The sequence below is a fragment of the Haliaeetus leucocephalus genome, unplaced genomic scaffold, assembly GCF_000737465.1.
Source record: "Haliaeetus leucocephalus isolate CR32 unplaced genomic scaffold, Haliaeetus_leucocephalus-4.0 Scaffold848, whole genome shotgun sequence".
Lineage (NCBI taxonomy): Eukaryota > Metazoa > Chordata > Aves > Accipitriformes > Accipitridae > Haliaeetus > Haliaeetus leucocephalus.
In genome coordinates this window covers 11,226,798-11,249,393 of record NW_010973284.1, presented here as the reverse complement: position 1 = coordinate 11,249,393, position 22,596 = coordinate 11,226,798, and the positions used below count along the sequence as shown (strand labels likewise).

Here is a 22,596-nt window from a genome sequence, read left to right as displayed (position 1 = left end):
AATGGAAATATTAGTTAAAAGAGTTAGCATAACAGCAAGCTGAACTTCATTTTCAGACACTGCCATTGTAGCAGTTATTTGGAATGTTAACGTAATATAGTATAACTGACTTGACTTCAAGTAGAAACTGTAACAAAGAAATTTATGCTTAAGTTTTTCTTGGAGAACAGGTGACTTTTTGATGGAGCAGTCACAGTTTGAGAAACTGCCCCTGCCTGAAATCTTGGTTTCCAGCTACTATTAATAAATAGAACAAAGAAAGATCTTGTAACCCATTTTAGTAGCTAGGAGGTGATGAAAAGCCAAACTTTTTCTGTCCGTGGTGCTAAATTTCTTTATCTTAAAACTCTAACAGTTTAATTTGCTGCTGATGCTGGGTATAGCATTTCTCTAATGTTGCATCTATTTTTGTAAACCTTTGCGGGTAGTGTTGACTGTCTGCAAATAGGGATAAGCAGTTATTACAAGTTCTATCACTTTCATTTCTTTTTATGTTAAATTTATAGGAAAGACCAAATTTGAGGATTTTATAATAATGTGATATGATATATGTTTATGCTCTATTCAGAAGACCAGTTTTTGGGTTAAGATGAAAACTCAGAGATCTATCTTAATGTTTTACTAGAAAAATATGCTGATCTTAAGATTATGTGAAGCAAAGAAAAATTGGGCTGGTTATCAATACATCCTTTTTTTGTCTTAAAATTATACAGCTGATACTGAGCTTTACAGTATTTTTTTCTCATTTTGTCTTGAAGTTGTTGTTTACTGGTGAAAGTAAATGAAATAATACTTTGTGTGTTTACCTTTAATAGGGCACTTGTCAGGACTGTAAAGTCAGAGGACCCAACCTTTGGGCATGCTTAGAAGTAAGTTGTTCTGTTATTCCATAGTAGGGTCCTTTTCTAGAAATCTGTAGATAAAGTTGGTAGTGGTTTTTTTAATAAACATCTGTAGTGAAGTTCTTTAAATTAGTTTCTTTAAGTTATTTAAAAGCAAAACATCTTGTGCAGTTTTCTATTTTTAAAATTATTTACCCTCTATCAGGTACGTATTTCCTGTAATTTAAGAATACTGTGTTTTAAATGAGATTTTTTGGAAATAGCACATTAAGGTTTCTTCTTCAGTTATGGTATTTTTTTAGCTCTTAAAATTTTTTTTTTAATCTTTTCCCCAGGTCTGTAGATCTGAAAAATAATATATTATTCCTGAATTAAGTTACCTTCTATGAGCCTCTCTTAGCATTTGTAGTAATAACATCTAGCAGTAAATGCTGACTTTTTACAGCATAAAAATACATACTCTGACTTTTGTATTCTTGAGCAGAAAAAGGAAAAAAATTTATTTTGAAACTTGCAGAAGCTTGTATAAACATTCTTCAAACTTTGTACGAATTTTGTACAGTCCCTGGATATAGTTCTTTCTTAAATATGCTTTTGCCTTACTCTTCTTGCTGTCTACAAAAAACGTAATTTTCAGTGTATTAATAAAAAAAAAAGGTTCTGAAAATGTTGCTTCTGATTAATCTATGATACTGAGAGGAAAGTATGTAGCTAATTTAGTTTTTAAAATGTCTCGTGAGTTCTTCGGACATACAGCTGTTTCCAGAGATTGAAATTTCGCTCTATAGGCTTGACTTCATTTCTTGGCACCTTTTGTCTAAGTCCTGTCAGGAAGACACCTAGGCTGAGATGCCAACATTTAGATGTATGTATGAGTATTTTTAAAAATCTACTTCTTTAGTTTCCTTTTAGGTAGATTATGGTAACAGTTAAAAGATCAGATTATTTTGCTTCTTCTATCAATAAGAGATAGAAATGAAGGGGGAAAGAAACAGTGTTTAATGTCTTTTTGTTAGATGGCTTGAAGTTTAATTACATTTAAAAACCCTCTTGGGAGTTGGAAGAGGTGTTCAGGGATGAATCAACCTGGCAGGTGGGGAAATGCTGTGAAGCTTAAAACATGTTTTTTATTTTTCACTTATAGCTCTTAAACTGTTATTGAAAAACTCGATTTCATACCAACATTTCCATAGGAGAGTTTTGTAATTGCAGTAGGACACTTAGTGTCATGTTGCGATATATCTTCTCTTGGATGAATTGGCATCTTGCCTTCACCTTTTTCAGTAGAAAAACATGGTGAGATCCCAGCATGTTAACCATCTGTAACTTAACAAATATCTGTGATTATTTAATACAGAAAATCGACTGTGTGCAGCTGCTATTTGATTGTATAAATTAACATGGTTAGAGAGTTATACAGATAACATGCTCTTATGTGATTGTCTTGACTCATGCAAATGAGGAATTAATGAAAATCGCCTGAAGATTGACAGCTGCAAGATTCCACACTCAACTCAGCCAAATATGCTTTGCAATTAGCACAATTAATATCAACAATTATTTTGCATGTTATAACTAGAATGTAGTAAGTACTCTAACCATATAGTGCTGGAAATTCTTATGTAAAAGTGAAAAAAACTAATTAATTGTGAAGTAATGCTTTTCAATGTAGGCACTGCAGATAGGGACATACAGGCATTTTTGTATAAATGTGTCATGTTCTGAGGCTGTTGCAATTCACTATTTTAGACACTGGGCTAACTTCATGTTTTCTGTAAAAATCTCTACCAAATAATGAATTGTAAAAAATACATGTCGACCTTAATCTGAATAAATATATCCAAATGGCCAAACAATTATATTCCAAACACATTTAATGTCTAACACTGCCCACCTGTGAGAGGAGTTGAGTTAAATCTTGCAGTGTTCTTATTTGCTTTAGGTGATATTTATTTTAACACTTAACTTTGCACGTCTCTTGGTTTGTGTAGGACTCTGAAAGTTTGAAATCAGAGTAAATTTTAAAGGAACTGTCAGTATATTCCTATTCTGTAAACCTGTTTGACACCACTTTTTAATTCTGTATACTTCTTCATATCTTGTTCAACAGAACAGATGTACATATGTTGGCTGTGGTGAATCCCATGTTGATCACAGTACCACCCATTCCCAGGTATGTGTATTTGCTAGTAATACAGTTACTTGAAGCAGTGAAGTAGAGTTAGAGAACTTTTTTTACTCATGTTAATGAAGTCAATAACCTGTGTTAGTATAACTGTTTGGAAGTTTGATTAGCTATGATTGTTTTTCATCTATAGAAGCAGGTCTTACTAATTTAGGAGTATGTGAGTATACAGTCTTTGTGCAGCTGCATAATTATTTGTGTAATCCTTACATTATTGTGCTCCTTAAAAGAACATGGTGAAAATTACTGATGATTTTCAAGATGCATGGACAAAAGATTTCTTGAGTACTTCAGTTTATATGTTGTACTTCACTACTTCAGTCTAACTTTTTAGGATTGCGGCTGCCAGATGGATAAGAGGAGAGAAGTTGGATTAATGAAGATGAGAGCTGAACAGGTGTAAGATAGGAAGTATAAATTATCAGAAACAGGTGCTTTGTTTCTGCATTATGCTCCCTGTTCCAGTGGCTACAGATGAAGAACGTGTAGACTGAGCTGAGCATATCCTTTCCTGCTATGTCCTGATTTTGGATCCAGCTTGGTAGGAGCAGTGGAGTGTGTGCACTATGTTCCCCAGCATGCCAAGTTCTGGCAAGGCTGGACAGCTTGAATGCATCTGTTTGGGTCTTAAACTCACTGTCTGTTCTGTGCACACACATGTACAAGTGGAACGCTTGCCAAAATGAAGCAAATGAGATATATCATTCTCTCTTAACAAATATACTGGGGACAGAGGGATGGCAGTTTTATTAATATGTCATTTCAGAATTGCTGACTTTCTGATTAAATTAAATTCTTGCCACCAGTTTACAGTTTGTCTGTCAGAAAATACATCTAAGGTTCCACACTGAGCAATTTTTGGTCCCTAAAAATACTAAAAAAACCCCTGGCGAATATTAAAATGAACAAGTAGTATATACCAGGGTTTTACAAGAAGTATGCTTTATGACTGCATTTTACCACCACTCCTGATTTTTTTTTTTTTTTAAGCAGGGCTTTGAGAGCAGTGCATATTTATACAAATCAATAGTGCATTAATATAAATCTATATAAATACAATTTTTTGTTGCCAGCTATTTAAGCTGAATCACAGTTCTAAAGCCTTTACAATAGATATATAAATGAGCAGCTTGTAGTGCAATTGGAGAACAGATGGTCCCTGAATTTCTTGCCTACAATTTTATACCTCTTGGCTTTCTACGGTAGTTTATTCCTGCTTTACATGATGTTTTAGCAATGTTACGTACTTGCCAAGTAAGAGAAAAGGAAAGGATAGTTGCTTGCTGTCCATGACATCCTTGTCTTGATTTTCATGTTACTTAATTTCTGGATTTTAATTTTTTTTTTTTTTTTTTCAGTAAAAATCTCAATAAACTCACTACAATGAGAGAAACAAGGTTGATGTGAATCAGTTTATTTCTGCTTACTCTAGTTTCCACCAGCAAGGGTCCCTGTACTGCAAATGATCATGTTCATTGTATCCACTTCAAGAAAATTCATAAACTGTTCCTCTGGAGACTTGTAATTATTTATGCAGCTGAAGCTGCAGAATCAAGCACATTCTCATGATTAAAATTGTCTGAGATATTTATGTAATCTGATGTTTTTTAGTAGGGGGAGGGCTGCTTAATGAAATTGTAGCCCACAGTTTATATTAAAAGCATTGTTCTTGTACAAAGCCTTATTAAATGAGGGGAGGAGGAACCTGGGCATCCTGCAGCAGTTGTATTTGCCTAATTTCTGGCAAATCTGTCATCTATAAACCTGGCTGGTGCTGACATAATAAGGAAGAAATACAGGAAGGATTGGTGGAAATATTTGGAGGATGATAGCAACTGTGTGCACAATCATACAGTAAGCAAAGAGGTTAAAAAAAGAAAGATGAAGATTAGAACAGTAAAAATATTCTCCATCTGTCAAATTTTTATATTGATTCACAGTATGAAGCTGTCAGCAAAAGAACTGAGTCTAGGATGTTTGTTTTGATATGAACACCTCTTACTGTAGCTGAACTGAAAATCTTACCTTACTCTTCTGACTGATTGTTAAATAGCTTGAATTTCCTACAGCAAACCAGTAGAAATAAACACTGCCCTTACTATAGAGGAGTTAGGTGCCATTATGACCAATAGCAGACATTCCTGGAAAATTGGTTTGTTCTGAACTGTAACATTTCTGAGAATAGGCTTTCTTCTTACTTTTGTAATTACACCAAGGCATGTCAGATATGACAGTGGCTTAGATTCTGATTGTACCTTGTTGCTAATTTGAGTGACTTGTACTAAAAATGAGTGTTGGATAGTTTGTGCTAAAACTTCAGTAATTGAATTGCTATTTTTTAATATTCTAACATACATATTTGTTTCATTGTTGAAAGATCTAAAATTTTAATACTTCTGTTCTAGCTTGCATGTAGCAATATTTAATTATTCCAAATTTCTGAATCACAGTTTTGGTTTTTGTTCTGTTTTAGGAGACAAAACACTGTCTAACTGTCAACCTTACTACACTCCGTGTTTGGTGTTATGCCTGTAGTAAGGAAGTATTCCTGGATAGAAAATTAGGATCTCATTCTCCACTACCAAATCCAAGACTGTCTCACCAAGCACAAGAAAATAGTGTGCAGGTATTTTTTTAACCCAGTGAAACAAAGGCAGCTGTAGCTTTGCAGTAAACATTGTGTCTTCTCTCAAGTGAGAGGCTGACTTTTCCTCCTTTCTTGTGGCTGAACTTTCTATTAATTTCTCTCTATTTTTATAAAATTTCTTGAAAAAGACAGGACTCAGCTTCTGTGTTCTGTCTCTGTGTACTGCATGCTTCCTAAGAATGCTTTTTTCATCTTATTGTCTAATTGTTTGTAATCTACAATAAGCCGTAAGATACGGACAAAGCACAGGTTTAAATTTAAGGTTACAAGATTAGAATAGTTCACCTGTGCTTCCCCATTCTGTCAGCTCTTGAAAATGTTATTTTCAAAACTCATTACAGTAATTGCTGGCTAACTTTCAGGGAGCAGCAGAATGCCTTAGCATGTGTTTATGGATACTTGCCTGAGATACTGTGCTTGTATAAATGAATTTGTACTTTTAGAGAAATATATGCTAATTGTTAACCTCATTTAGCTAGTAATACAGGACACTTAAAGGGATTCCTATAACTTAGTCTCTGAGGTTTAAACATGTCTAGTTTTCAGTTTTGATAAATGACTGAAAAGATCTTGATTTTTGTGTATGTATATGTGTGGGTGAAAATTTTTCCAGCAGAGTGGTATACACACAAACACTCCTAAACAGGTAAAAATTTAACTACTATGCAAGAATTCACTAAGAAGGCAGTAGTAACCTGTGTATATTGTATGTATATGTATAAGTTTAATTTTGGGGTAGAAATATATTGTGTTAGATTAATGTGGAAAAATACATATCAAACTAGAAATCAGGGGAATGCTATTAGTGTTTGCCAAGGAGTATAACTATGCCAAGGAGAAAAATATGGCCAGTATCTGGGAAATTCATATTAGTCAAGTAAAACCAGGCTTAAGATTGTAGTGGTTTATATGATTATAGCATCAAAAACAAGCCTTTATAAAAGTGCTTAGCTGTTCTAACTCTACACTTGTTAACAATTGACGTAGTAGCTGCAGAGTAAGACAATGAATAAAGCATTAGCTAATATTGGAGACAAGTTAGAGGAAAAAAATAAGCAAAGTAGACGTTATACAGAGAATTTTGAAATATGCTATTTTCTTGTCTTGTTCTTCTGCAATTTCAACGAGGTTTATTTAGATTTGTTTTGTTATCTTCTGGTTACATTAGTCTTTGCTGGCATCAGTACTGTTCACTCTGGTAATATCTTTTCTAGATAAGTGTTGTCTTGGAGAACATTATGCTGCAATTTCTGAAGTATAATTGTTTGGTATAATGCCTGTATCTGAAAAAAAGTTGTTATTTCTTTATCCCATATTTAATGTACTTACATAAAAATGACAGGTAACTTGGTTAGAGCTAACACAAGTATAAGTACAGTATTTCTAAAATTGTTTTGCTTGAGGCGTAGAGCTGTGGAAGAGATACCATGATGCACAGGTTGGACAGAAAGATGGGCAGTTTTTCCATGTATGTAGAGAGGAAATATCCTTTAATATTTTCACTTCAAAGTTTAGCATTTAATAGGAACGTAATCTGATCATTTTCTCATAAAATGCCAGCAGCTCAATTGGAATAGTACCATTGGAATATTTTTTTTTTATTTAAATTTTTGTCGTCCAGAAATTCTGGTGACTTGATATAAAGCTGGGTGAAGACTTCTGAACTTCTGTTATACTTGACCTGTTTTAATCTTCCAAGAAAATGGGTATAATATACAGAAAAATCAGTAGAACTTACAAAGTCTGTCAAACATTTTGTTTAGAATTTTTATTTATGTGCTCTTGCACTCACAAAAAGAGCTTGTCATGCAATAAATGTCTGCCTGCCTAATATTTTGTTTTTCTATTTGTATATTTTGCTTCCAACAGTTTAATTTGTTAAATGTAGTGAGCCATCTGGTGGCATATCAAAAATATATGCACTAAATTTTATGTGATGGCTACTGTGTTAGCTTTTCAGTGCTGGCTTACTGGTTATCCAAGGGAAAGAAATACTATAACTTGCTTTGTTTTGATTCTTCAGCTGTTGCCATAAAATCATGCAATGTTGTCACTGCTAATCTGAAGACAAAAATGTGAGGTTTTTCTTAGTAAACTTTATCAGGGTAGCTGTGGAATCCTGTTCTCACTTTGTGCAGTGAGATTTCAAAATGCATTCACATAATTTTCAGTTTCTAGATTTGTTGGTGAAATTATATGTAAGCTTAATTAAGAGGAAAATTGATAAATACAAGTAAATATACTTTTTTATTATTCTCCTTACAAGGATTTTAAAATACCTAGTAATCCCACACTGAAGATTCCGCTGGCAGCTGTATTTGATGACTTAGATATAGAAGTGGAAGAAGATGAGTTAAAGACTAGAGGTAATAAAAGCAAAATCTAGTGCTTTATTGCCCTTTATGACATGTGTATGTCTCCAAGTCTGTACTCCAGCTATGTACTAGTTCTCTTCTAAGTGGAACTGTTTCCTATTCTGCACCAAGACCTTTATTTTTAGTTTCACCTTTATTGCAGCAATCTTTACTTACCTTCAGAGCAGAGACTGCAGTGATAAATGTAGTGCACCCGTGCAAGCAGCAACAAAAATAAGAAAGCATGTTGGAGTAATGTTTAAAGTAACTAGTGTTCTAGCCACTCTGGTAAAAGTAGTTTTTTCTAAAATCTGTTCTAATGTTTTCTCCTGTCCTAAAAGGTTCCTGATTTGAATGCTTATCCCGCATTTTGGGTAACTTTTCTGAGCCTGTAGTATCCCGGTATGGGTTTTTGGTTTTTTGTTTTTTCCTTTTCAGTAATGGATTTTGTGCACTGCCAAACTTCCTGGTATAAAGGGTTACCTCACCCTAATATTAAGCTATTGTAAAGATGAAAATGAGAGTGGATGAAACTCCAAACAGTGAAGCCTCCATTTCTCATTTCATAAGAGAATATAATAATTATTATTTTTTACAAGTCTTAAATTGGTATTGATCATTTAGAAAAGTATATTTGTATTTGTTAGTAAAGAAAGTATTTCTAACTACCATTTTCTCAGAAAAATCTGACCCGCAGATTGTTGGTTTTGAGATGCCAATGCATATGTCGCAGCTGTTTGTTTTCCATTAGTGATTATAAAAGAGTTATTCTAATTTATGGACCTCATTTCTCCTTTACTCATCTACTACCAGCTTTCTTTCTCCTAAGTCTGCTGGCATTGGCCAAAAATCCCTACTTTGCCCCTTCTGTTGTCTGGCATGGTCTTTCTGGATATGTCACCAGCCCACTAATTTGCCATCTGCCCAGTTAGTTTGTCCTACCAATGTGTGTATTTGTGTATCTTCTTGTCCTACTAATATTTTTGGGAATGTAACTTGTATAGAAGTAATAGACAAGTAGAATTGCATTAAAGTTCCCAGTGATGTTGATGTGACTGTGTTAATACATTTCTTAAATTTAAAGGAAAAACTTCTTTAGCTCCATTTTAACTTTATTCTTAAAATTTCTTTTCAAATGCTTTTGATGAAGCAAATATTAGAATATATCTTTGCAAGAAAAGAAGTCTATTCAAAAACTTTACTTGCAACACTGCAGGCTGGAAAACCAGTGAGAGTATCTTCCTGATAGATCTTCTGCTGTTAAAAAAAAAAAAAATTAAAAAAAAAAAATTAAAAAATCCTATGACTGTTCTTATTTTCCAATTTCAGTAAGAATGACTGTCCTTTTTGTAGCAGAAATTGGAAGGGCAGAATGCAGGTTTGGATGTGGGAAGCAGGACTATATTTCCATTCAGACAGATAGAAAAACCTTTTAAAACTTGAAAATGAAGTTCTGTGTATTAAAAAATTCAACTGAAATAACCAAACTGTTTTTTAGCTGTAAAAGCATTTTCTTAGTAAGTTTTATTTTTCTGCCACAGACTGAAATAATTGGGGTAATTCCTATACTTCAAGGATTGCATAGAGCCAGTGGTGTTGATTGCTGAATATTTAAAGTTTTCCAGTCTTACTGTTTCTTTTCTTATAAATGTTACTGTTTTCTCCTACAAAAGCAATTTTGTTTTGTAATTACTTGCTTCATTAATTTAACACTTCAGTAGCTATGAATAGCAGGTGTTTCAGATGAATTTTTTTAAATTGAGCTCATGTGGTAATTATGACTTTTTTGAACAACATCTCAAATATTGGAAGAGCATTTTTCATGACTGCATAATCACTGAAAGAATATATGTTAATTGTAACTTTACTATGTAGTAGAAAAACTATATGGACATTAGTAAAGAAAGTAAACAATCTGGGCTTGAAAATAAATTCTGTGGGGAAGCCTAAACTGAGCAGTCTGTGTATAAAAATAAGGGTGTATAATTGGCATAGAAAAAAGACTGATCATAGGTAATTATAATTCTGATTCTGAGATAATCACATGCTGAGTAGGTTTTGAATGTTTAGCGTAATCTGACTGCTAGCATGAACTTGAGACAGAAGAATGAAATCTTCCTTGAGAAGCTTTTGGTAATATGATTAATGGTTACAAACACAGCATAGCAGCCATTTAACTGAACAGGTAAATCATTAAGTTAAAGTAAAAAAATAATTGATAAAAGTATTTTAAGTTACAATCTGCAGATGTCATAAAACATCAAAAGTTAGTAAGATGCAATACAATCTACTTGTCTGAAGTGTTCTAGTCAGCCAAAATCAAAACATTTAATTACTACTTCTAGTTAGATTAGTATTCCTTTAGGAGTCCTTTGTTTCTTTTAGTTACAACTCTGCATTATAATTGGCATCAGAACTGTTACATGAATATTTAAATTAATACATATTTTTTAGGAAGTATTTTCCTTAATGTGTCTTGTTTTGGATTAACAGACTAGCTGAATATTCATTCTGTTTTTCAGGTCTAACAGGATTAAAAAATATTGGAAACACTTGTTATATGAATGCAGCTTTACAAGCTCTTTCTAACTGGTAAGGAAAATGATTGTAAATGTAATTTTATATTTGCTTATACATGCATTTTCTGAAGAGGGACTTAAGGATTTTGAAGTGCTGCACTACCATGGAAGAAGACGTGTACTTGCTAAATCTCAGTCTTATGTATAACAAACAATTGTGTCACTGATAGGGGAAAAAAAGTGTTATGGTATATGGGCTACTCAGCTTTTTCCCTGTTTCGTTCTAATTCCTCACTGTCCTAAATAAAAATATATGCAGCTCTAGAAATTAGAGGAAAATCTGATAAAAGCTATTAAATTTGTGGGTTGGTTTTTTTCTGCTACAGAAGAAATCAAAGAAAATGCATAAGAATAAACCCTAATTAAAGAAGAGACACGCTAAGATCAAAAGGTCCAAATTCAGTCCTTACAAACAATGCATCTGGAACATTCTATGCTAAATCATCCTAGGAATGGCTAGAATACAAAATCTTGTCATCCTGTGGGGATACCAGACAAGTTCACGAGGGAGAAAGCTACAAAAGCTGAAGAGAGAAAAAAACTATCCAAGTCTAAAGTTTCTTGCACTACAGATGGTTTAGGAGGGGACAGTACTTGAGCATATATCATATATGCTTACTGTATGCATCTGCTTTTGGCTGCAATCCAAGACAGGATACAGGGCTAAGTAGACCTCACTAAGATCCTCTCCTGAGGGAGAGGAGAACTGAGGCGAATTTCTCTAGAAGGTAAAGAAGTGGACAAGGCATCTAATCATGAGGAAATTATTCTGTTGAGAAATGCCAAATTTTGAAAGTATGCTGGGATATCTCCTTTCTTGGATAAAACTAGGTCCAATCTGTATGAGGGACTGTGACTTCAGAAGGGGGGTTGATGGGGGAGAAGTGAGAGAGTATGTGAGTTGGCAACACTGCATGAAGCAAACAGATAGTAATCATTTAAGTATAAATTATTTACCTACAAACATCATGTGGCACTATTGGATTCTAGAGAAAAGAAGATTTAAGATGCTGTTTATGGACTAAGCTTATGGTGATGGTTGCTGTAGTGGTACATGTGTACTTCTGTGATGGCTAGGAGGAATTGTCTTGAATTTGAATCCCATTAGACAATTCTGGTGCTTTAACAAATGTCAGAGTACATTTGAGGAGCAGTGTTGCTGTACTGCTGAAGTTGTCCTACTAGGAAATGTTTGGTTGCAGCATTTAAGGATCTAGGAGATTTGGTTGTTCAATTACATAATAGTATTAGTCTTTTTTTTTTTTTTTTAGTGTTGTATGAAATGTGGATTTCCTCTTATATTTTAACAACCTGAAACAAATCCTATTTTCTTCTTTTTAATCAGCCCACCTTTGACGCACTTTTTTCTTGACTGTGGAGGCTTAGCGCGAACAGATAAGAAACCAGCAATTTGTAAAAGTTACCTCAAGCTGATGACAGAACTTTGGCACAAAAGCAGGTATTGCATCATTTTGGTGATGAATGATTATAAATAAACTCCAGAGTCATGAAGGATGCATTAATCTGTCCTAGGTTTCTAATTTTTTATTTTGTCTGTATGACAGAACTACTCTTGTAAATTAAGGAAGGAAAGACTAACTTGCAGGATTTAAACACTTCTTATAAAACACTCCTTCTGACCTGATCTTTTCCATGCTTACCAAAGATGGGACAAATAAGTGATGTAAATTGTAGTAAAGGAAGATCTGACAAGAAATACATAATAAACACTATACAAAGTAACATTAAGCTTTTAAAAATAAGTTTATATCTGCCAGAAATACATCTAAAATGTTTAACTACTTTATCCCCTGTATGTCCTTCATTCTGTATCAATTTTTTAGCAATTTCTTTTATTTCATTATGTGGAATTTCTGTTATCTCTGTCTAAGAAAGTACTTCAGAATATAAGTACGAAGGTAAAGAAATGGTAATTGTGCATGGTACCAAGAGTATGTCTGATTTGTCATCTGATTCTCTGACAAGCAATGTGGCATAAAAGGCCTGATACAGTCTCTATTTCTGTTAGATGACAGATTTCAAAAAGATTGTATAGTTAATAATTCAATACCAATATTACGTTTGGTTAAGATTAATATTATTGGTGTTAGATGTGTTATAGTTCAGTTGCAGGTAAAATTATGATCCCAGTAAAGATAGAAAAGTCCACTTAAATGCTTGCTTTTTTATATATATTTATATATTAACCTTTTTTTTCTTTAGGCCTGGTTCTGTTGTTCCTACTGGTTTATTTCAAGGAATTAAAACTGTTAATCCAACGTTTCGAGGCTACTCTCAACAGGTAAAACCTTCTGATATCTTTTAAATCTGCCTAAACCATAAAGTTATGTCTTATTTTTAAATCTAATGCTTAAGATACCATGCTTCCTATATTTGCTTAAAGCAAATGCAACATAAACTTTAGTTTATATGTTTCAAATGTAGATCATCTGCAATGGAACCATCAACAGTTAAGTCGGGTATTATGTTTGTTTATACCAAATTCTCAGAAGTTGAAGGCCTTTCCAGAATAACTACTTTTCCCTTTTTTCAGGAAAAATAAAATAACATATATCTAAACCTTTTCCTTTTGTGAAATAATGCTGCTAATATTTGAGCAGTCCCAGAAAACAAAGTAAAGGTGTTCAGAAATAAAAAAGAATATAATAAACTTCTTAATATTCATCTAGCAGTTAAGTTTTTTTAAAAAATAAATACATAGTATCCAATTTTCATTTAGAGTCTTTGAAAAAAACCAAAACAAAACCACTGATGTGTGTTTGGTAAGCAGTATTGTGGGAACTGACAGTTGGTAACTTGTTAAATAGGCGTGGATTATTATATAGTAAAGGCATTCTTCAGTTGATCCTTCATACAGTATCTTGCTGAATTTATACAGTTTGCAGTACTTTATTAAAAGCTTTTGGGCTAGAGGAAAAATTTAAACCCTGTAATTAGAAAAGTTTACTAATATCTTCCAGGAATCTGCTGTTATTCAAAGGAATCTTGCTGTTTGAGTTAGCATGTTTTGTATTTGTGGAGTTGGAGGATTAGAACACGTTTTGATGTTCAAATGCTGCATGTAGCTATAAAGAAAATGTTTAAATAGTAATCTCAGTGGTTTTTTAATTTAGTCATGAATTTCTTAAGGGCCACATGAATTTCTGGAAAAGTAGAAAATCAATCTTGATAACTAAAAAGAAACTGTATGGAAACTTGGTTCTTGCAGCTTTTAACACTGATGGGAATGTCTTTTTCCATGCAGAGCAACACTTAATGAGAACCTTTTTAGGTTCTGCCTGGATCATGCTTCAGTTGTATGTTTAGTAGGTTTCATGGCAACAGTTAAAACAAAGCAGGTCTTTCATGACCAACACTCTCCTATTGCCCAGCCTTGCCAAGTTGGGCAGCCAATTGGGCAGCCATGTCCAATCTTCAGGGAGAAAAAAGAATTCTTTTGCTCTATGACGAATGTTTATCAGTTAATTTGAGTTTGTTGTGGGTTTTTTTGTTTGTTTTTAAAGGATTACCAGCAAATAGGCATATTAGATTTTTTTCATTACCCAAAACTCAAATCTGATAGTTGTAGTTTTTAAGAAAAAGGATGTTTTCTAGTCAGCACTTGTGAGCTTAATAAGTAATTGCTATGATGAATGGGAATGTTGAGCAGCAAAAATTGTTATTATGAACAAGCAAAATACAAAAAGGAAACTGGAAGAAAATAGAAGCAGTAGTAGTTGCCAAGAAGAGGCTATTGTTTTCTTCTGTGCTTGCTTTGTTAGATATTCTCTATTGCCAGGAACCAACCTGCTGCCTGGATTGTTGAAATTTGGTGGCATTTAAGATATTTCCAAATATGGATTAGACTTGTAGTAATACTTGACAGCTCTTTGTGGAAACACTGATAGTTGAGGAATCCTGTCCAGGCTTGAGAAGAAGAATTAAAATCTTGTTGACAGTATGATGCAATTGGAACTTCCATACCCAGTGAAAGCAAGGCTCTGGTTGCTTTGCTGAAGATGCTGCGTAACGTTAAAAGTCTGTCCCTGAAGCATTCCATTACCAGCAAAGCTGGATTCTGACCACAGTGTTGGTAGTTGCTTGCGTTATGTTTATCATTCGTGTAAGCTATGGCAATATTTTTGTTAAAGTTGTTGAAATAAGCTTTTTGGGAATTTAAGTGTTTTGGAAGAATCTTGTATGATAACATTACCTGTGACAGGCAAGAAATGGATGCAGGAAACAAATATGCAATCTGGAAATGAAATTTCTTTTGAACATTAGATCTGGGACAGAAGAATTTACCTTATTCTTCTTTAACAGCCAGCTATAGCTTTTGCTTTTGTTATCTGTATCTTTTCCTGATATAACTTTAATATCTTCCAAATATAATGGAATAATATTGTAAAATTCGTTTAAAATCCTAGGATGCACAAGAATTTTTGCGTTGTCTAATGGATTTGCTTCATGAAGAACTTAAAGAACCAGTTGTAGAACTGGAAGATGCCCATCCGATGAGTGTTGAAGAGAGTATGGAAGAAGACAAGAGCCAGTCAGATGTAGGCTTTCAGACCTGTGAATCCTGTGGTACTTGTGATAAAACAGAAAATGATGCTATTTTTAAACCTGTCTTAGAGGATCCTGCAGAGACAACCATGTTAATTCAGGATGATGATAACAACTCAATCACATCCAAAGACTGGCAGAAAGAAAAAATACCAAGCAACAAGCTTAAACAAACAAATTCTATGGAAGACTTGGAAAAAGACGCAAACACTGCTTCAGAGACCACTGAATGTTTAAATAATCAAGGAACTGTCAAAGTACAGATACACAGCAGATTCTCAGGTAATACATTATTAACGTGTTATTGAAATAGTTGAATTCTTAGCTAGAATATCTGTGTGAGTGGAAATGAGTTGTAGAATACAGTAGAGGCATAGGTCAAATAGGGTAGGTGGATTTACTTGTAAACAATGCACTTTCTTAATTTATTTTTTTAGTTTAGGTTTTCTGAATTCAATTTGACTTCCCTTGAAAAGCTAAAGATTTGTACTGGGTAAGGTTTCAGATAACCCAGAAGAGTGGGGTTTTTTGGTTTTGTTCTTAACTTAAAAGGTATGTTAATTGAAATGGTGAAATGGTGCTTCATTCCTAAATGTCCAGTGACCTGGCAGTGTGGTTAAATAAATTACATGACCATTGTGTCTGTTCATAGAATTTATGAAATAATGCAAATATTAATTGCAGAGTACATCAATGATGTCCACATGAATGATATATCTGCAGCTCAAACTTCATCATCAAATGAAGGGATGAACTCACGTTTATCAAACAGTCCTCCAAAATCATTCCCATTGTGCTCTTCACTGGCACCAGTCCACAAAAAAGGTATAGGCCCTTTATTTTCTCCCTCCTGGTACTGAATTGCTCTGTATTACAGTTTTCAGTTTTGTTGTTTCTTGTGTTTTGCATAGCAATACAGTATTGTTCTCAAGGGTTTTTTTTATCCCCTATCCCTTGTGAGGAAAGGGAGCATTATGTAAGCTGGACATATGATAAGACTCCCTTTACTCTGTAAAATTTTGATTCTTTTGAAGCATGAATAGTATTTGCCTCTGCTTTGGGAGGATGGAATAATATTTTTAGACAACTTTTTCAATTGTACGGGTTTGGAGAGAGGGGAAACATGTGAGAAGTTAGTACCCCTGGAAAGTTAATGGTTTTCAGAGAACAAGTACATTGGTTCTTCAGCAGAAGTTCAGTAAGTCAACATTTCAGTCTATTAAGGTTTAAGGAGCCATGTGTATCTATACTGTAGATAGACTTGTAAATGCTAGCTGCTTTCTGGTTGTTACTGTTTCTGCTGTGTAAAGTATTTCTTTTGGCACTTTCCCTAGTATAATGCATTTATCAGCATCAGAATTTTTAGACTTTTACTGCCTTTAGATACAAGACAGTGCAGCTTTAGGGCACAAGGAACAATATATAATTTTTTTTTCCCCTTATTTGTCTAACCGTAGACTGTTTTAATAAAAGCTTGTCTTTTGGAACATGCTTTTAAGGCTCGCATTAAACCAAATCAAAACAAAAAGCTCCCACAACTTTAATATTGTGATCCTGTTTCATTCAACAGGCTGTCCAGGGTAAGTTCTGAAAATGCTCATGTTATCCTTTTAATGCTTTAGCACTGATGTTGAATGATGATTTAATAGATTTAAATCATTGACCTCCTTGGTTCATTTGTTCAGCATTTTTGACACTGCATCTGTACTACTGCCTCCAGTTTTGGCTTCACCATTACAGGAGGGTTTTAGACAAACTGAAGTGAGTCTATCAGAAGAGGTACTAGGTGGCTGGAGTTGGTCGTGTACAAGGAGAGGTTGAGAGACCTGGGTTTGTTTAGCCTGGAGAGGGAAAGACTAAAGGGGAACTGCTGTTGTCATCAGCATTGTGGGTGGTTATAGAAAAGGCAGAGCCAGACTTTTCTTGAAGCCATGCAGCAAATAGAAATGGAAGCAAGTTGCAGAAGGGAAAATTTCTATTAGATGTAAGGAAAAAAATCTTTCAATGAGTAGGTGAATATGGAACAGAAGCCAGTGCCCAGAGGTACCCCGAGGTTCTTGGAGATGGATATTCCAAAGTTCAGCTAGAGCTGCTTTGAACACAGACTGTACCAGATGATATCCAAAGGTCTGTTCCAATCTAGACTACTGATTTTTGTCACTTCCTAAAAATTTAACTCTTGGTCATCTTTATTGAGTATTGAGGGACCAGATATGTATACAGAACTGACTAGGAGAGTAGTGTGGCAGCCATTTGCAAGCTCACAAGTTGTTTTTTTAATTCCCCATAATGCTAGGGGAATTCCCTAGTGTTCTAGGACTTGTGTCTGAGGGCTAATACCTAATTACAACACATGTATTCCCTTCTTCTTTTCCATTTCTCCCTTGCTGAAAGCACATGGTGTCTGTGGGGTGTCACAATTCTAAGATGCCCCTTCTTGTCAGCGTCTGCCATTTCTTCCTACTGTTTGTTAGTGTAGATAAATATAGCACATCCTCCACATCACTGATAAATAAAGACTTTAGAACCATCTTAAAGCAGTTTAGTGACAAAATGAGTGATTGAAAGGAACCTTAGAGAATTCTGGGCAAAAAGCTCTATGAGACAGTTTGTGTCTGTGATAAAATATATCTGATATATTGTGGAAAAAGAGGGTTTTTCAGATTACTTCTAGTGGCTGTTCTTTCTGCTGGAGACAGTTTTGAATTCAGACTTTTTTATTATTTTAGAAATCTTTCTAGGTATGGGATGATACATAGACAATACATAATACTGCTGGACAGTAAAGAGACAAGAGTACTTGCTTATGGGCAAACACTTTATGTACAAAGGAGCCTTGGGAGCTTGTGTTCTATATGAAAAATTTATTGGAGTAATTCAGTTTCCTTCTCACTGTAATTATTTTTATGTTTTGCTGCCTATCTTGTTACTGGCTGTCAGCATTTTGGCAAAGTTTGCCTTTGACTCCTATAAGACTTCCGAGTGGTCTCTTGGGTAATATACTGTTTCCAGAAGAGGTTTTGTGGTCTTTGTTTTAGCCTACCATTCCAGTAATCTGTAGAGCCCAAGAGACTGCTCTGGTGTGTTTACCTAGTTAGTAGTGGATTTGGGTGGGGAGTGCATGTTATTGGCTTGGAGTTTTACTTTATTTTTTTTCAATAAGCTGCTGTTAGGCTGGACTCTAATAGTCCATTTAGTCTACTTCAACCCACTGTCATCAGTGTTGTGATACAGTAAGCTTGTGTAAGAGCTCTTTAGCCCAACATGGTTAAAACTTCCTGGAAAGATGTGATCAAACTAAATGTCAGATTAAATGTGCCTTTTTAAGTTTACACCTTGGGCGATCCCTGCCAAGATTAATCTTGTTAGCAGCAGGCTGTAGATTTCAAGACTGGCAGTCTGAGTTTTACTTAAACATGAGGCAAAATTTTCTGCTGTTTTTCCCCCATAAACTACTTGGGGAACCTACATGAATTGCCTGGTACTAGCAGTAATCTGGTTCTGTAGTTTCTAAGAAATACTTCGTAAATAGAAAACAGGGCTTGACTCAATCTAATCTTAAATATGTGTGATCTCTAATTATATTATGCAAAGTTGAAGGAAATCGGAATCCACTGTATCTTGATTTACTTTCAGCATTTTATTTTTGTCATTTTACAGTTTCAACTGTATCATCACCAAAAAGGAAGAAGCGCAAGAAGTACAGGAGTGTTATTTCTGATATATTTGATGGGACTATAATAAGCTCAGTACAGTGTTTGACTTGTGATCGGGTGAGTAAGGAGGGGAAGTTCTAGCTTTTAATATGTTTTTTTTCCCCAATACAAATACTTGTGGCTTTATGAATACAGTCATTCTCTGGTAACTTTATTCTTTTGTGGGAGATTTCCTCAGAAGGTCAGATTGTTTTGTACTTTTTTACTCAAATAGTAATAGCAGCTACTACTAGCACTTGGTATTTAGACTAGCTTGCATTCATTGAGCTGGATATTTACTCAGAGCTGAAAATAACATTTTGAGAATTGGTTACAGCAAGGACGGAGAAAAAGGCGTGCTCTTCAATGTCACTTAGGTACGATTAGTTTTTAGTAATGTTCTGAATATCCTAATGCATACCTGCTACTGTCCTAAGTTCTCAGGTATGTAATGTTACAAAGAAAAGTAAAAGACGGTAGTCTAATCATACTGCTATAACAGTCTTATTAGGTAGACTGAGGCTGAGAAAATTCATGTCTTTCAAAAAATCCAAGTAAAGACACTTACTTTTAAAGGTGATATGAATCATTAACTGCTTTCTGAAGTTACCCTCTTAGAATTACTTAGAACATGTGATCTTTTAAAAACGTCAATTATCTAAATGTATCTAGTGGACCACTTCAGTTTCAAAGCAATAGTATGAAATATTGGATATCCAAATCTTTGCATTGGGGACAAGTTTCTCAACGTAAGGTTTAAACCTAACCCTGATGCAGTTGCATGCCCTTACTGCTTGCATTGTTTTACATCTAAGAATACCGAGACCTCAGGGTAATCTCGTGAGCAAGTTCAAAAAACAAATAAGAATTTTTAAAGCTTGCTTGATGTTATACTCTGTGACTGTGTGATCGCTAAATCCAGCATGAGAGAAAGGAAATGCACAGCTGGGTCTTTTTTGCAGCAAGTCCAGTTACATCAGGTCAAGATAATGTCAAAGTAAAATACTGTCAAAACAATGGGCTGAAGCTTTCTGAGACTAACTTGTATAACAGGAGCCTGAGGCAAAAATGGTAGTGCGTTGTATGACTAGTAGGAAGACAAATAATTAATAACAACTTAAAAAAAAAATTCAGTGATAACAATGTGCAAGATTGCTCTAAAATGTTTTTTTTTCTTCCTCTTTTTTAGAAAATGAATTCTTACATCTCCATATTTATGATTAATTGGCTACCTAGTGGAATTTTCAACTATACAGTGACTTAGTAGTTACAAGTGAACTTTACAGAATTCAATTTAATTGCTGTTTCCCTTCAAGCTTAACTCTATTTTGTTTCATTTGTTTTCTTCTTTAGCTGTCTGTAACCCTGGAGACCTTTCAGGATCTGTCCTTACCTATTCCAGGTAAGGAAGATCTTGCTAAACTCCATTCTGCGAGTCATCAGACGTCTCTAGTCAAGGCAGGGTCATGTGGAGAGGCGTATGCTCCCCAGGGATGGATAGCTTTTTTTATGGAATATTTCAAAAGGTAAATAATATTTACCTTGTCTTATTTATTTATCTATTTTGAAATTCCAGTTTCTGCTCTTCTGGCAGAACATTTGTTGGTTTTCTTTCTTTTCTGTCAATGATGTTTCAGGTTTGTTGTCTCATGTGTTCCTAGCTGGTTTTGGGGTCCAGTTGTAACCTTACAAGATTGTCTTGCTGCCTTTTTCGCCAGAGATGAGCTCAAGGGTAAGAGGTTAATTACACAAACGTGTTTCTTCTGGGGTCTTTTCCTCCTGTCACAATAAGATGATTAATATCTTCTTAGATTCACACAGTTAAGCAAAGGCCACCTGTTAGACTGTACTACAGTCATTCCTTGCTCTTACGGGATCATTCATTTCAAAAAGGTAAGCGTCTCACTCAACTGAATATTTGAGGCAAGAAATGCCCATAAAAGCTGCTTTAGAAATGTCAGGTAAATCTGAATTTGGTTTAATGAAATTTATCCACTGAAGGTTCATAAAAATTTCAGAAACCACTATATTAATACTCATTCTCATAACCTCAATTTGGATTTAATAAATTATTTCCCTTTTAAATTATATAGCATTATCTCTTCAGATTATGCTGTACTTTTTCATAGTTGAAAATGTAAAACCTAAGAACCTTTCTATTTAGTTGCTATATCAACACTTTTATGGCTGTTAGATATTGAATGCAACCTAAAGATAAATTCCCTTGAAATTTGTATATCAAATATATGTGCTTGTAGGATAACTATTTGGATTTAGGTAATGATGGTTGTTTTTCTTCTCCCTGATATTTGCAGGTGATAACATGTACAGCTGTGGAAGGTGTAAGAAGTAAGCTGGCTTTTACCTTTGTTTGTTTTAACTTGTCTTGAGTGCTTTAATGCTTCTGTTAGTCAAGAGGAGGCATTTATTTCTGTTGGATATGTCATGGTACTATTAATCTTTTGATACTACCTTGTGTTCTGGCTGTCAGAAATTCAGTATTATAAAGGTCCAGGAGTCAGGAAGCACTGACTCACTGTACCATATTGCAAACCAAATGCGCTTAATTCTTTTTCATGTTCCCTACAATTTTAGATCTTTCTAAATTGTTTTTAATTGATAAAATAAAAGCTTTTAGCCCTCTATATTACTAGCAGGTTTTCATTGATATGCTGTAGGTCACCTCAGTGTGTTATAAATAAATACTCTATGGCTTTAAATACTAAAGAACCAAGAAACAGAAGTGGTCTGAAGACTGATTAAAGTCCTTTATGGAAAAGGAGTGTTATTCCTTGCTATATAACTGGTGATCTGCTGTGGGTAATTTCTTAAGAAACCAACTGAGTTTATTTTTGTTTCTCTTTGCTGAATAATCAGCTTTCATGAAGCTTAAAGTTCTTTCCTTTATGCTAAGAGAAACTGTTAGCTAGATGGAACTTGATTATCTGTACTTGCTGCTTTGAATTTTTCAGCAGTACAGATTGTCTTTTCTTCTGAAGCGTCATTGTTTGTATCATTTTGGCTACTCCATGTCTAGTCTACATTCCAGAAATATTTTGGGTTTAGTAATGTAATGTTCAGCTTAAGACTTTTGCTGATCTAGCACAATAAAATAAAACCTTTTCAGAACTAAGTATTGGTTGTTTTGATTTGTTTTGGTTTGGTTTTTTTTTTTTCTTTGCTTAGGTTAAGAAATGGAGTGAAATTCTGCAAAGTGCAAAAATTTCCTGAGGTACTGTTACTACATGCACTTTAAAGCACTTTTTTTGCATGATTAGGAATGTGGTAAGACTAATGAGTTGCATGGAGTAAATTGTGTTTATAATGTTATATGGCGAAAGCATATCTTCATACTGCCATTTGTTTTAAGAATGTGAGCAATGTTTGATTATTCACCCTGTAAGAAAGCGAATGTTGTACATGAAAACTAAAGTTAGAAGAATGGGGTTTTTCTATGTTGTTACTGTCAGCCTGCAGAACTTACTTATACTGTAGATCATAGAATTAAATACCACAGCCAGATTGGAAATCTTTTGTATAAGTAATGCTTGTAACTTTACATTTTAAAAGTAATCCAATCTTATACTTCAAGACATGAGTTGATAGCTGCAGTAATCAGGAAGAATTAATGTCCCTTGTAACAAGATTGTGCAATAGGTGCATTGAGGAAGAGAAAAGGCATGTTCATTGCTGCATCAGTGTTAGTAACTGTTCAGGACTGGGTTTTT

General features: G+C 34.3%; 1 protein-coding gene across 14 annotated transcripts in view; it reads left to right on the top strand.

Moving 5' to 3' along the window:
* USP33 (ubiquitin specific peptidase 33) overlaps positions 1-22,596 on the top strand; it is a 55,210-nt gene that overhangs the window by 6,611 nt on the left and 26,003 nt on the right. For 11 of the 14 annotated variants that reach the window (XR_775324.1, XR_775323.1, XR_775325.1 and 8 more), the window contains 14 exons: positions 816-869; positions 2,953-3,015; positions 5,501-5,653; positions 7,941-8,040; positions 10,551-10,620; positions 11,953-12,066; positions 12,831-12,909; positions 15,035-15,455; positions 15,858-15,998; positions 18,834-18,946; positions 20,222-20,394; positions 20,506-20,600; positions 21,184-21,217; positions 22,055-22,100. Coding sequence is in view for 10 of the 14 variants with exons in the window: in XM_010582539.1 (XP_010580841.1) it covers positions 816-869; positions 2,953-3,015; positions 5,501-5,653; positions 7,941-8,040; positions 10,551-10,620; positions 11,953-12,066; positions 12,831-12,909; positions 15,035-15,455; positions 15,858-15,998; positions 18,834-18,946; positions 20,222-20,394; positions 20,506-20,600; positions 21,184-21,217; positions 22,055-22,100 (1,656 nt within the window). In the remaining 4 variants the exon portion in view is untranslated. Of the gene's footprint in view, positions 1-815; positions 870-2,952; positions 3,016-5,500; positions 5,654-7,940; positions 8,041-10,550; positions 10,621-11,952; positions 12,067-12,830; positions 12,910-15,034; positions 15,456-15,857; positions 15,999-18,833; positions 18,947-20,221; positions 20,395-20,505; positions 20,601-21,183; positions 21,218-22,054; positions 22,101-22,596 lie in introns of those variants that run through there. The other 3 variants (XM_010582542.1, XM_010582544.1, XM_010582545.1) reach the window with 2 other exon arrangements.